This window comes from Oncorhynchus nerka, linkage group LG15, assembly GCF_034236695.1.
Source record: "Oncorhynchus nerka isolate Pitt River linkage group LG15, Oner_Uvic_2.0, whole genome shotgun sequence".
NCBI lineage: Eukaryota > Metazoa > Chordata > Actinopteri > Salmoniformes > Salmonidae > Oncorhynchus > Oncorhynchus nerka.
Window position 1 is genome coordinate 92,675,038 of NC_088410.1, and position 15,087 is coordinate 92,690,124.

The 15,087-nt window shown below is 43.0% G+C and overlaps 1 protein-coding gene across 2 annotated transcripts in view; it reads left to right on the plus strand.

Annotated features, from left to right (window-relative positions):
- Positions 1-12,798, plus strand: part of ppp1r16b (protein phosphatase 1, regulatory subunit 16B) — a 170,155-nt gene extending 157,357 nt beyond the window's left edge. For both annotated transcript variants that reach the window (XM_065002044.1, XM_065002043.1), the window contains exons 8-11: positions 509-584; positions 8,674-8,803; positions 9,292-9,457; positions 10,163-12,798. In XM_065002044.1, coding sequence (XP_064858116.1) covers positions 509-584; positions 8,674-8,803; positions 9,292-9,457; positions 10,163-10,639 — 849 coding nt within the window. In that variant the 3' untranslated portion in view covers positions 10,640-12,798. The remainder of the gene's footprint in view (positions 1-508; positions 585-8,673; positions 8,804-9,291; positions 9,458-10,162) is intronic.
- The last annotated feature ends 2,289 nt before the right edge of the window (positions 12,799-15,087 follow it).

Genomic DNA, 15,087 nt, shown 5'->3' on the forward strand with positions numbered 1-15,087 from the left:
ACCAGGGAGTCAGCTAGCAGGACACTAGGAGAAAAGAGCACCTGACTACCAGGGAGTCAGCTAGCAGGACACTAGGAGAAAAGAGCACCTGACTACCAGGGAGTCAGCTAGCAGGACACTAGGAGAAAAGAGCACCTGACTACCAGGGAGTCAGGTTGGAGGTTGAAAGTTGTCTTCTTGCCCATGCCCCAGCTGTCCATACTGTGCAGTGCTACTATAACTAGGAGAAGGTGAGGCTTGGTGTCGTGTATGATCGGACCAGGTCCAGACTTCACAGGAAACTCGATCCATCTCGGGGAGTTAACATCTTTATCCAGCTCGAAGGACTGAGGACTCGGTGGACTGTATATTCTTTAGCTTAGGTTGGACTTGATGTGCCCTTACCAGCACAAGGGAGAGAACTTGCTCAGTAAAACCTAACCTAAAGAATATACAGTCCACCAAGTCCTCAGTTCCTGCAGATGATTGTGGATAGCTGTGTAAATACTGATAGTCTCTATGGTTCCAGATGCATGTAGCAGAGCTGCTGGTTTCTCACGGTGCCAGTCTCAATGCCAAGACCTTCCTAGAGGAGACTCCCATTGGTAAGTCTGCCCTAACACTAAAAACCTACCTACCTTCCTAGAGGAGACTCCCATTGGTAAGTCTGCCCCAACCCTAAAACCTACCTACCTTCCTTCCTAGAGGAGACTCCCATTGGTAAGTCTGCCCCAACACTAAAACCTACCTACCTTCCTACCTACATAAGCCTAAACCTACCTACCTAACCCTAGTAATTTTTCCGACAATTGTTTACAGACAGATTATTTCACTGTATCACAATTGAGATCATTTGAGTCAATTGGAGGTGCACCTGTAGATGTATTTCAAGGCCTACCTTCAAACTCAGTGCCTCTTTGCTTGACATCATGGGGAAATCAAAAGATATCAGCCAAGACCTCAGAAAATAAATTGTAGACGTCCACAAGTCTGGTTCATCCTTGGGAGCAATTTCCAAATGCCTGAAGGTACCACATTCATCTGTACAAACAATAGTACGCAGGTATAAACACCATAGGACCACGCTGCCTTCATACCGCTCAGGAAGGAGACGAATTCTGTCTCCTAGAGATGAACGTACTTTGGTGCGAAAAGGGCAAATCAATCCCAGAATAACTGCAAAGGACCTTGGGAAGATGCTGGAGGAAACAGATACAAAAGTGTCTATATCCACAGTAAAACGAGTCCTATATCGACATAACCTGAAAGGCCGCTCAGCAAGGAAGAGGCCACTGCTCCAAAACCGCCATAAAAAAGCCAGACTACAGTTTACAACTGCACATGGAGACAAAGATCGTACTTTTTGGAGAAATGTCCTCTGGTCTGATGAAAAAAATAGAACTGTTTGGCCATAATGACTGTCGTGTTTGGAGGAAAAAAGGGGAGGCTTGCAAGCCGAAGAACACCATCCCAACCGTGAAGCACGGGGGTGGCAGCATCATGTTGTGGGGGTGGCAGCATCATGTTGTGGGGGTGCTTTGCTGCAGGAGGGACTGGTGCATATATTGAATTTATTGAAGCACCATCTCAAGACATCAGTCAGGAAGTTAAAGCTTGGTCGCAAATTGGTCTTCCAAATGGACAATGACCCCAAGCATAGTTCCAAAGTTGTGGCAAAATGGCTTAAGGACAACAAAGTCAAGGTATTGGAGTGGCCATCACAAAGCCCTGACCTCAATCCTATAGAAAATTCAATCCAAAATTCACCCAATTTATTGTGGGAAGCTTGTGGAAGGCTACCCGAAACGTTTGACCCAAGTTAAACACTTCAAAGGCAATGCTACCATGTACTAATTGAGTGTATGTAAACTTCTGACCCACAGGAATGTGATGAAAGAAATAAAAGCTGAAATAAATAATTAACTCTACTATTATTCTGACATTATTCTGACACTTAAAATAAAGTGGTGATCCTAAATGACCCAAGACAGGGAATTTTTACTAGGATCAAATGTCAGGAATTGTGAAAAGCGGAGTTTAAATCTATTTGGCTAAGGTGTATGTAAACTTCCGTCTTCAACTGTATGTAACCCTAAACCCATTCCTACCTTCCTATATAACCCCAACCCCTTCCTACCTACCTACATAAACCTACCTACATAACCCTAACCCTACATACCTACATAACACTAACCCTACATACATAACCCAAACCCTACCTACATAACAATAAACCCACCTACCTACATAACCCTACCTACCTACATAACTAACCCCTACCTACCTACATAACCCTACATACCTACATAACCCTAACCCCTACCTACCTACATAACCCTAACCCCTACCTATCCACATAACCCTGACCCCTACCTACATAACCCTGACACCTACCTACCTACATACTTAACCCTAACCCTACATAACCCTAAATCTACCTACATAACCCTACTTACATAACCCTAACCCGAGCCCTACCTACCTACATAACCCTAAACCCTACCTACCTACATAACCCTACCTACCTACCCACATAACCCTACCTACCTACCTACATAACCCTAAACCCTACCTACCTACATAACCCTAAACTTACCTACATAACCCTACTTTCGTAACCCTAACCCTAGCCCTGCCTACCTAACCCTAAACCCTACCTACCTACCTACCTACATAACCCTAAACCCTACCTACCTACCTACCTACCTACCTATATAACCCTAAACCCTACCTACCTACATAACCCTAAACCCTACCTACCTACATAACCCTACCTACCTACCCACATAACCCTACCTACCTACCTACATAACCCTAAACCCTACCTACCTACATAACCCTAAACCCTACCTACCTACATAACCCTAAACCCTACCTACCTACATAACCCTAAACCCTACCTACCTACATAACCCTACCTACCTACATAACCCTAATCCGTACCTACCTACATACACTACTGTTCAAAAGTTTGGGGTCACTTAGAAATGAACTTGTTTTTGAAAGAAAAGCACATTTCTTGTCCATTAAAATAACATAAAATTGATTGGAAATACACTGTAGACATTGTTAATGTTGTAAATGAGTATTGCAGCTGGAAAATGCTGATTTTTAATGGAATATCTACATAGGTGTACAGAGGCCCATTGTCAGCAACCATCACCATCACACCATGTGTTCCAATGGCACATTGTGTTAGCTAATCCAAGTTTATATCATTTTAAAAGGCTAATTGATCATTAGAAAAACCTTTTGCAATTATGTTAGCACAGCTGAAAACTGTTGGTCTGATTAAAGAAGCAATAAAACTGGCCTTCTTTAGACTAGTTGAGTATCTGGAGCATCAGCATTTGTGGGTTCGATTACAGGCTCAAAATGGCCACAAACAAAGAACTTTCTTCTGAAACTCGTCAGTCTATTATTGTTCTGAGAAATGAAGACTATTCCATGTGAGAAATTGCCAAGAAACTGAAGATCTGGTACAGCGCTGTGTACTACTCCCTTCACAGAACAGCGCAAATTGTCTCTAACCAGAATAGAAAGATGAGTGGGAGGCCCTTGTGCACAACTGAACAAGTACATTAGAGTGTCTAGTTTGAGAAACACACCTCACAAGTTCTCAACTGGCAGCTTCATTAAATAGTACCAGCAAAACACCAGTCTCAACAGCGAAGGGGCGACTCCGGTATGCTGGAGCCGCCTCTCTGGTCCAACGGCGATTGGACCAAAGGACAGATTTCCACCTGTCTACTGTCCATTGCTCGTGTTTCTTGACCCAAGCAAGTCTCTTCTTATTATTGGTGTCCTTTAGTGGTGGTTTGTTTGCAGCAATTCAACCATGAAGGCCTGATTCACATAGTCTCCTCTGATCAGTTGATGTTGAGATGTGTCTGTTACTTGAACTCTGTGAAGCATTTATTTGGGCTGCAATCTGAGGTGTAGTTAACTAGTGAACTTATCCTCTGCAGCAGAGGTAGCTCTGGGTCTTCCTTTCCTGTGGCGGTCCTCATGAGAGCCAGTAAACTTAATGAACTTGTCCTCTGCAGCAGAGGTAACTCTGGGTCTTCCTTTCCTGTGGCGGTCCTCATGAGAGCCAGTTTCATCATGTTGCTTGATGGTTTCTGCAACTTCACTTGAAAACTTTGAAAGTTATTGAATGTTCTGCATTGACTGACCTTCATGTCTTAAAGTAATGATGGACTGTCGTTTCTCTTTGCTTATTTGAGCGGTTCTTGCCGTAATACAGGCTCTTTTACCCAATAGGGCTCTTCTGTATTCCACCCCTACCTTGTCACAACACAACTGATTTGTTCAAACACATTAAGAAGGAAAGAAATTCCACAAATGAACTTTGAACAAGGCACACCTGTTAAATGAAATGCATTCCAGGTGACTTCCTCATGAAGCTAGTTGAGAGAATGCCAAGAGTGTGCAAATCTGTCATCAAGGCAAAGGGTGGCTACTTTGAATAATCTGTTTAACACTGTTTTGGTTACGACATGATTCCATTTATGTTATTTTATAGTTTTGATGTGTTCACTATTATTCTACAATGTAGAAAATATAAAAAATAAAGAAAAACCCTTGAATGAGTAGGTTTCCAAACTTTTGACTGGTACTGTATAGTGAGCAATATGTTTGGAACACCAAATCGCAGTATCGAATTGCAATACATATAGAATCGCCACCTAGCGATAATATTGTATCGTGAGTTCCCTGGCAATACCCAACCCTACTATACTGTATACATGATTGCTGTACTAGGGTCTAAAACGCCATTAAACCAACCTATAGTGTTGTGGAAACTGAGGATTTATCCAGAACCATCTCAGATAATTCTCCCCTCACACTTTCTGTGTTGATGCCGGATGGAGTTCAAGGGACCTATGGATGTCGCCCGAAACCAAACTCTTTTGAAACAGGCAGAACTTTCTCAATTTATCGGAGATCAAATTCTCCCAATAACTATTGTACTCTGGGAGACATTAAAAGCCTTTCATAGGGGTCAAATAATGTCGTATACTAAATGTCTTCAAAATAAATACACTGCTGAATTGAACAAATTAGAGAACGACATCCTACAGGAACACCAAAGATCTGGCTCTAAAGAAACATACTGCTCATTGGTGAATAAAACACTTTTTCTACCCCAATTCATAATATCTTTGCCTAGTTGGAAGAATATCCTTGTCAGTTTTGTAAGTACTTAGGGTATTATATTTCAAAGTCTTGGCCTGGCAGATAAAAGCTGAGGAGATTTCGAGAACCATCAACACTATCGAAACTCAAAATGGTCAAGTGTCTCAACCCTGAATAGATTCATGAGTCATTTAAACAATACTATTCAAGGTTATACAGTTCTGATGGAACGGAACTAGCAATGATAGGCAATTTCCTCTCTACAACCCGGCAAATCCCCGGGAGACGGAGTTCTAGAAGGAGTTGAAGGATATTCCTCTCTCTATTGATATTCTGAATTTAGCTGCTGAGAAGCAGAGTCTTCCACGGCTATTATAACAGTTATTCATAAGAAAAATAAAGATCCTCTACGATGCTCTTCTTACAGGCAAATCTCTCTCCACCATGCTGACTATAAATCGATTTCTAGGGAGATGGCTTAATAGATTAGGACTATTTGCTAAACCTGATCAACACCGATCAAACAGGCTAATAACCAGAAGGTTGCAAGTTCAAATCCCCGAGCTGACAAGGTACATATCTGTCGTTCTGCCCCTGAACAGACAGTTAACCCACTGTCATTGAAAATTAGAATTGAAAATAAGAATTTGTTCTTAACTGACTTGCCTAGTTAAATAAAGATTTAAAAGAATAAAAATAAATATGGTCTCCACAGGGGTTTAAATGTCTAGGAATCACGGTTGATAATGTTCAAGCTTAACTGTCTTGGTTCAGAAGGTGCTGGATGACTTGAATAGATGGATACATCTGCCTCTTACAGTATTTGTGAGAATCAGCTGCATTAAGATGATTCACTGTGTTACGTCCTACCTAACCTAAGATGACGTACCTATTTCAATCTTTACCCATAATCCCTTTATGTCCATTAACAAGACCATTTGAATGGCACTGTAAAACTCCAAGGGACAAATTAATATTATCGTCTAGGAGGTCTCCGTCTGACAAATTAATATTATCGTCTAGGAGGTCTCCGTCTGACAAATTAATATTATCGTCTAGGAGGTCTCCGTCTGACAAATTAATATTATCGTCTAGGAGGTCTCCGTCTGACAAATTAATATTATCGTCTAGGAGGTCTCCGTCTGACAAATTAATATTATCGTCTAGGAGGTCTCCGTCTGACAAATTAATATTATCGTCTAGGAGGTCTCCGTCTGACAAATTAATATGATCGTCTAGGAGGTCTCCGTCTGACAAATTAATATTATCGTCTAGGAGGTCTCCGTCTGACAAATTAATATGATCGTCTAGGAGGTCTCCGTCTGACAAATTTCAAGATGTATTACTGGGCAGCACAAATTACATTTATTTCATCCTTATTTGATGCTGAACCAGCCTCCTCTTGGACTCAGATGGAAATAATGAAGAGGTTGGGAGTAATATTATCTACAAGTGGAACCCCGAGACTATATCAACAAGAACAAGCAATCCCTGTACCATCAATTTAGTAAGATCTTAGCATGAATTGGAGTGGCCATCACAAAGCCCTGACCTCAATTCTATAGAAAATTTGGGCAGAACTGAAAAAGCGTGTGCGAGCAAGGAGGCCTACAAATCTGACTCAGTTACACCAGCTCTGTCAGGAGGAATGGGCCAATATTCACCCAACTTATTGTGGGAAGCTCGTGGAAGGCTACCCCAAACGTTTGACCCAAGTTAAACAATTTAAAGGCAGTGCTACCAAATACTAATTGAGTGTATGTAAACTTTTGGCACACTGGGAATGTGATGAAAGAAATAAAAGCTGAAATAAATCATTCTCTCTACTATTATTCTGACATTTCACATTCTTAAAATAAAGTGGTGATCCTAACTGACCTAAGACAGGGAATGTTTACTAGGATTAAATGTCAGGAATTGTGAAAAAACTTAATTTAAATATCTGGCTACGGTGCATGTAAACTTCAGACTTCAACTGTATCTACTGTAGGTCAAGAGAGAGATGGGAAGCTGATCTAATTATTATTACAAATGATGAAGAGGCTGTGGTCGAACCTATGCCATGATAGCGTATCAGCAACCATCGACTCCAGATTCAGACATTACAACTTCGTCCACCAACTCTATCTAACACCTCAAAGGTCACCCTGAAATATCAGACATGGGTTTTAGACGTGGAACAACAGAAAGCACTTTTCTGCATTCTACTTAACAGTGTACTAAATGACATTCTACTTAACAGTGTACTAAATGACATTCTACTTAACAGTGTACTAAATGACATTCTACTTAACAGTGTACTAAATGACATTCTACTTAACAGTGTACTAAATGACATTCTACTTAACAGTGTACTAAATGACATTCTACTTAACAGTGTACTAAATGACATTCTACTTAACAGTGTACTAAATGACATTCTACTTAACAGTGTACTAAATGACATTCTACTTAACAGTGTACTAAATGACAAGCCTTCTGGCATGATGTTTGTGATACCCTGGCCTTTATTATAGAGGTCCCTTTCCCCCTGAAATATGCCTTCTGGGTAACTTTACAAATGTGAATGTAAGGAATCATTTCAATATCAAATTGACAGATAGTGCCATTGTCACTGCAAGAAAAGGTGTTGCATAGACATTGAAATCAGATTCCCCTCTCTCAACTACAAGACGGCTCTCTGAAATGAGTGAGTGTGTTCCTCTGGAAAAGATGACCTACGCTTTAAGAAATAAATGCAACCATTTTGTAAACATTTGGCAACCCTTCCTGGACGACATGGAACAACACTTCCATTGGGATTGGTGGATGTGGGCTTGTAGATCGATGGAAATAGATGGAGATATTTTCTCTCTAATGTTCTGTATTTTTTGTGTGTTTTTGTATTGTTTTTGTGTTTGTTGTTTTGTATTGGCTTTGTGGTGTTTTTGTATTGGCTTTGTATTGGTTTTGTGGTGTTTTTGTATTGGCTTTGTATTGTGTTGTATTGTTTTTGTGTTGTTGTGTATTGTATTGGTTTTGTATTGTATTGGTTTTGTGTTGTTGTGTATTGGTTTTGTATTGTATTGGTTTTGTGGTGTATTCTTTCTGTGGTGTTTTTGTGTTTTGTATTGGTTTCTTTTTTTCTTGTTTTTCTAAGGGGTGGGAGGGTTTAGTTGCCTTTTGTTCTGCTATTTATTTTGCTTAATTGTTCTGTTTTTTGGTTGTAAAAAAACAAACAAAACATAAACCCCTAACAGGCCACAGAGCAGTGGTTGATGGGAGGATGTGTTTTGGTCTCTGTGTTCCCTGTGTGACCTTTAGACCTGTGCGAGGACGAGAAGTTCCGAGTCATCCTCTGTGTGTGTGTGCGTGTGGGTGTTTTCCTTGTGTAACCTCTGACCTTTAGACCTGTGCGAGGACGAGAAGTTCCGAGCCATCCTCTGTGTGTGTGTGCGTGTGTGTGTTTTCCTTGTGTAACCTCTGACCTTTAGACCTGTGCGAGGACGAGAAGTTCCGAGCCATCCTCTGTGTGTGCGTGTTTTCCTTGTGTAACCTCTAACCTCTGACCTTTAGACCTGTGTGAGGACGAGGAGTTCCGTGCCATCCTGCTAGACCTGAAACACAAACACGACATCATCATGAAGTCTCAGCTTAAACACAAGACCTCCTTGTGTAGGAGGACATCCAGCGCAGGCAGCCGTGGGTATGTACTGACCTCTACTGGACAGAGAGGAAACTGCATGCAGACTATTACATTTTCTCCACTATTTTTACCTTTATTTAACTAGGCAAGTCAGTTAAGAACAAATTCTTATTTTCAATGACGAGGAACAGTGGGTTAACTGCCTGTTCAGTGGCAGAACGACAGATTTGTACCTTGTCAGCTCGGAGATTTGAACTTGCAACCTTCCGGTTACTAGTCCAACACTCTAACCACTAGGCTACCCTGCCGCCAAAAGCATCCCCGTTATCTGCTACTACAGTAGTGTTGTTCAATGTGGTCATGGAGAGGGGCACGGGATGATTGTGTTACAGCCCAGTACTAACACATGATTCAACTAATAGCTGAGTTTTCTTATAAATCAGGAGTTTGTGCTGGTATAGAAGTCAAATATAAACCTCCAGGACTGTGATAAATAAACCCTGATTTACAGGAACACTGAACCCCTCTCCTCCCTGCGTGTGTTTTAGGAAAGTGGTGCGGAGGGCAAGCCTGTCTGACAGACACAACCTTCGTGTGAAGGAGTACGAGACTGAGGCCATCGTGTGGAGAGGAGGGAGGGAAGGAGGGAGGGAGGACCAGGAGAAGGAGACGGACCAGGAGAACAGCCATCCCATCAATACAACTGGTACTACGGTTAGTATGGATAAACGTTTCTCCTATCTCACATGTGTGTGAAAACCCCATGTAGCCTGTTACTTTATGAACGTCTGTGTAGAGAGTAATACCCACTAAAACAGTTCAACACTATAACATTATGTGCAAAACTCAGGGACCTTGGACATTTAAGGGGATAGGTAATATGGAGTATAGGACGGACAGCTATGTAATGTGGAAGGGAGGGGTCAGAGTTCGTTACTGTCATTCCTGTTTTTTCATGAACGTGTATGTTTGATATGTCTGGCCTATGTCATGTCTCTCCCCATATCGCATTTTCTTCTACGTAAAGCAATTATCTGTGAAAATCGTACAATAAAGAAATATCTAATGGGATTAACCAAAGGAACCGCCAGCCTCTAGTCTAGTTAGTCAACTTGTCTTCTGTTTAGTTTGTGAAGGAAATCATAGTAAAGGTCTGTAATAGTAATTGGTAACAGCAGTTAGTCACCGTGGTAACAGCAGTTAGTCACCGTGGTAACAGCAGTTAGTCACCGTGGATAACAGCAATTAGTAACAGTAATCTGAGTGTCCTCTGTCTCCCAGTTAGTAACCGTTAGTAACAGTAATCTGAATGTCCTCTGTCTCCCAGTTAGTAACCGTTAGTAACAGTAATCTGAATGTCCTCTGTCTCCCAGTTAGTAACCGTTAGTAACAGTAATCTGAATGTCCTCTGTCTCCCAGGTGAAGCCAGTAGTGGAGAGACCCAAACTACAGAAGACCTTGAAAGATGCTCCTAGCGGCATCATCAAACAAAATGGCATCGTCTCCACGACGACGTCCTCGCCCACTCCCAGTCAGCTGCCGCCAACCAATGACGAGCCTCTATCCCCTGACACGAGGAGCGCGTCAGCCGATCAGCTCCCAGAGGACTCCTCCTCCTCCTTGCCCAGAGAGCGCTCTCAGACCCTGTCGGAACTGAAAAAGCAGAGGTCGGCCGCCAAGCTCCTCAATCACCCGCTCCTCAACGGTCACCTAGGAAACGGCTCCACAGAATCCACCGAACCCCAGAGCCCTGTGGACTCCCGTATGCCCCTCGTCTCGTCCAATGGAAGTACAGTATACTACACCCCGGCAAGCGGTGACCCGCCCATTCTCAGATTCAAACAGCCATTAGATGATGAAGAACCAAAGGAGGGCAGCTGCTGCTGTGTCTCCTAGGGAGGAGGTGGAGGCCACCCCATGACACCGATCTAAGGTCAGGCTTACTGTGTTTTCCTCCAATGGATTAAGGTTAGGGTTCGGGGAGGGAAAGCTGATCCTAGATCTGTGCCTAAGGGAAACTTCTTCCCGGATAGAGCGTGTCAGAGCAGGATGGTCTTGTGACTGTGGAGCAGGAAGCAGGAAGAGATGGCACAGAGGGAGACCAACAGGTAGAGCAAAGGTCCTCAAAGGTCCTAGATGGCAATGGGAGTGGTGCTGATCCAGCCAGGTGATTGGTCCCTGTCCCTCCCCACTGTTTAACACTCCAGGCCAGTATGGACCATACCCTTACTCTGGAAAATGACCGTCCTGATAGGACGTGAGGAATCCAGCCCAGATGAATTGGTGAGGAGCCACTGTGATAGCTTGTGGTTGATGCAGAGGGCCAGGAGGTGGAACAAGATGGCCCCTAGCCCCTACGAGAAGGCAGGTCTTGTGCCCTATAAAGGAATAGATGGCCCCTACGAGAAGGCAGGTCTTGTGCCCTATAAAGGAATAGATGGCCCCTAGCCCCTACGAGAAGGCAGGTCTTGTGCCCTATAAAGGAATAGATGGCCCCTAGCCCCTACGAGAAGGCAGGTCTTGTGCCCTATAAAGGAATAGATGGCCAGGCAGTGTGCACTCCCATGTTAACCATATCTGGTGTCTTACAACTTTTGACTGAATCACTGTTTTCAAACCACATTCCTCCTTGTATCCACTGTTTCTGAAAGTGTATGAGGGGGTGGGGGACGACGACATTGCAAAGATCCACTCCACCATGTCAGAATACACTCTCAGTGTTATTACTGCAGCTGTGTTGGTCCACTGAGAGGCAAGAGGGGAAGGGTCGTCTTTCCTAAGAAGTATTCTCGTTTAAATGCTGACTATTTTAGCGAAGGGAAGGAATGTTTAATAGCGTAACAGAACAGTATTACTTCAACGGTCTACCATCTATCTGTTCCTGTGAAGGATGACAGGATGACAGGATGACTGGATGACAGGATGACAGGATGACTGGATGACAGGATGACTGGATGACAGGATGACAGGATGACTGGATGACAGGATGACTGGATGACTGGATGACAGGATGACTGGATGACAGGATGACAGGATGACTGGATGACAGGATGACTGGATGACTGGATGACAGGATGACTGGATGACAGGATGACTGGATGACTGGATGACAGGATGACTGGATGACTGGATGACAGGATGACTGGATGACTGGATGACTGGATGACAGGATGACAGGATGACTGGATGACAGGATGACTGGATGACAGGATGACAGGATGACTGGACGACAGAATGACAGGATGACAGGATGACTGGATGACAGGATGACTGGATGACAGGATGACTGCACTAAAGACGTTTAAAACAATGCCACGTTGAACTCTGTCTTCTCTTGCTGACCGTCCGTATCCTAACTGACAGGGATCAAGGTGGTAGAAAGGGGTGTGTCTTATTTGTTGGTCATTTAAGAAAAAAAACAATATATTATTTGAAAATGTGTACAGTTTGTTGCTGTTTATTTATGAAGATTAATGTTATGTATAAAGGCTATGGTTATGCAGTGTATGGATTCTATTGGTCTATCTATGGAGAGGGAATGCATTAGAATGAGCTGGTACATTTACAGTATGTCTTGCTCCCCTGTGATCCCAGATCTGCTTGTACTGTCTTGTCACTGTCATGGAGTTGGCACAAACAGATCTGGGATCAGGCTAGAGGCACTGCACCTTTTTAGAATGGAAATGTCCCTGTGGAGTTAACAAGGTTATTGTCCAGTGATCTGTAGCTTGTGTTTAGCCAGGCACTGTGTCGGGTTTATCCTCAACCATACCAGGCTAGCTTGTTTAAGGGTGGCACCAACATACTATTGGAATATAAGCATTTCACTACACTCGCAATAACATCTGCTAATCATGTATATGTGACCAATAAAATTCGATTTGATATCTTGTTTGTATTTGACATGGTCAGTACAACACACACAGTAGATACGGTGTTGTCTAGGGAACTGAGGAGTGTGTACAGTGTGTTTAAATCACCATTGTATTGTCACAGACACTGTAGTTTTCTCTAACACAAGTGTTCATTAATATGAAATAAAATGCTGTAATGTATTAAGTATGATATTGATTCGCCTCAGACAGTGCTTGAACATTAAGAGACCCACTACACTATATAACAATTACACTAGTCAACTCTTAACACCACTAACTCAGACAATGTGTGTGGTACTGTAGTGTACAAACATTACGACTACTACATCTACTCTTCTAGAATGTGTGTCTGTGTTCCAACCCTGGTAGTAAAGGAGCTACCTTCTAAACAATGCTAAACACCTCCACAATGGGAAACAACTAGTAGCCTGGGTGACGGTCTGTTCCTGCTCTTGTCAACTCCTTATGGACTTGTCAGGTCAGTTCAATGAGTGACAATAAGTTGGTAGGGTAGCAAAAAAAAACAATTTGGGGGGGACGAGTGGGGGGTTAACCCACATAACAGAGACTGTATTAGGGCCAGACCTTGCGGAGGAAGTCTGGTGTGCGAGACTAGTGTTGTTCCTCGGTTATCCCCTGTACCCTCCGCCATCTCCCCTGCCCTGCCCTCCCCTGCCCTGCCCTCCCCTGCCCTGCCCTCCCCTGCCCTGCCCTGCCCTCCCCTGCCCTGCCCCCTGCCCTGCCCTGCCCTCCCCTGCCCTGCCCTCCCCTGCCCTCCCCTGCCCTGCCCTGCCCTCCCCTGCCCTGCCCTGCCCTGCCCTGCCCTGCCCTCCCCTGCCCTGCCCTGCCCTCCCCTGCCCTGCCCTGCCCTCCCCTGCCCTGCCCTGCCCTGCCTGTGTATAGTGTTGACAACATTTAAATGTACAGTCAATGTTTTGGTCAACTGTCCACAAATTGCATTAGTTGTCAATGTTATTGGTATTGTTTTTAATTTTGATCAGATATCCTTTAAACATGAACTATGGCAGAAGGCGAGGTAGAAGGGTGTTTTACTATGGTAGAAGGGTGTTTTACTATGGTAGAAGGGTGTTTTACTATGGTAGAAGGGTGTTTTACTATGGCAGAAGGCGAGGTAGAAGGGTGTTTTACTATGGTAGAAGGGTGTTTTACTATGGTAGAAGGGTGTTTTACTATGGTAGAAGGGTGTTTTACTATGGTAGAAGGGTGTGTTACTATGGTAGAAGGGTGTTTTACTATGGTAGAAGGGTGTTTTACTATGGTAGAAGGGTGTTTTACTATGGTAGAAGGGTGTTTTACTATGGTAGAAGGGTGTGTTACTATGGTAGAAGGGTGTTTTACTATGGTAGAAGGGTGTGTTACTATGGTAGAAGGGTGTGTTACTATGGTAGAAGGGTGTTTTACTATGGTAGAAGGGTGTGTTACTATGGTAGAAGGGTGTTTTACTATGGTAGAAGGTGGGGTAGAAGGGTGTTTTACTATGGTAGAAGGGTGTTTTACTATGGTAGAAGGGTGTTTTACTATGGTAGAAGGGTGTTTTACTATGGTAGAAGGGTGTTTTACTATGGTAGAAGGGTGTTTTACTATGGTAGAAGGGTGTGTTACTATGGCAGAAGGGTGTTTTACTATGGTAGAAGGGTGTGTTACTATGGTAGAAGGGTGTTTTACTATGGCAGAAGGCGAGGTAGAAGGGTGTTTTACTATGGTAGAAGGGTGTGTTACTATGGTAGAAGGGTGTTTTACTATGGTAGAAGGTGGGGTAGAAGGGTGTTTTACTATGGTAGAAGGGTGTGTTACTATGGCAGAAGGGTGTTTTACTATGGTAGAAGGGTGTGTTACTATGGTAGAAGGGTGTGTTACTATGGCAGAAGGGTGTTTTACTATGGTAGAAGGGTGTTTTACTATGGTAGAAGGGTGTTTTACTATGGTAGAAGGGTGTTTTATTATGGTAGAAGGGTGTTTTACTATGGTAGAAGGATGTTTTACTATGTCAGAAGGGTGTTTTACTATGGTAGAAGGGTGTTTTACTATGGTAGAAGGGTGTTTTACTATGGTAGAAGGGTGTTTTATTATGGTAGAAGGGTGTTTTACTATGGCAGAAGGGTGTTTTACTATGGTAGAAGGGTGTTTTACTATGGTAGAAGGGTGTTTTACTATGGTAGAAGGGTGTTTTATTATGGTAGAAGGGTGTTTTACTATGGTAGAAGGGTGTTTTACTATGGTAGAAGGGTGTTTTACTATGGTAGAAGGGTGTTTTATTATGGTAGAAGGGTGTTTTACTATGGTAGAAGGGTGTTTTACTATGGCAGAAGGGTGTTTTACTATGGTAGAAGGGTGTTTTACTATGGTAGAAGGGTGTGTTACTATGGTAGAAGGGTGTTTTACTATGGTAGAAGGGTGTTTTACTATGGTAGAAGGGTGTTTTACTATGGTAGAAGGGTGTTTTACTAT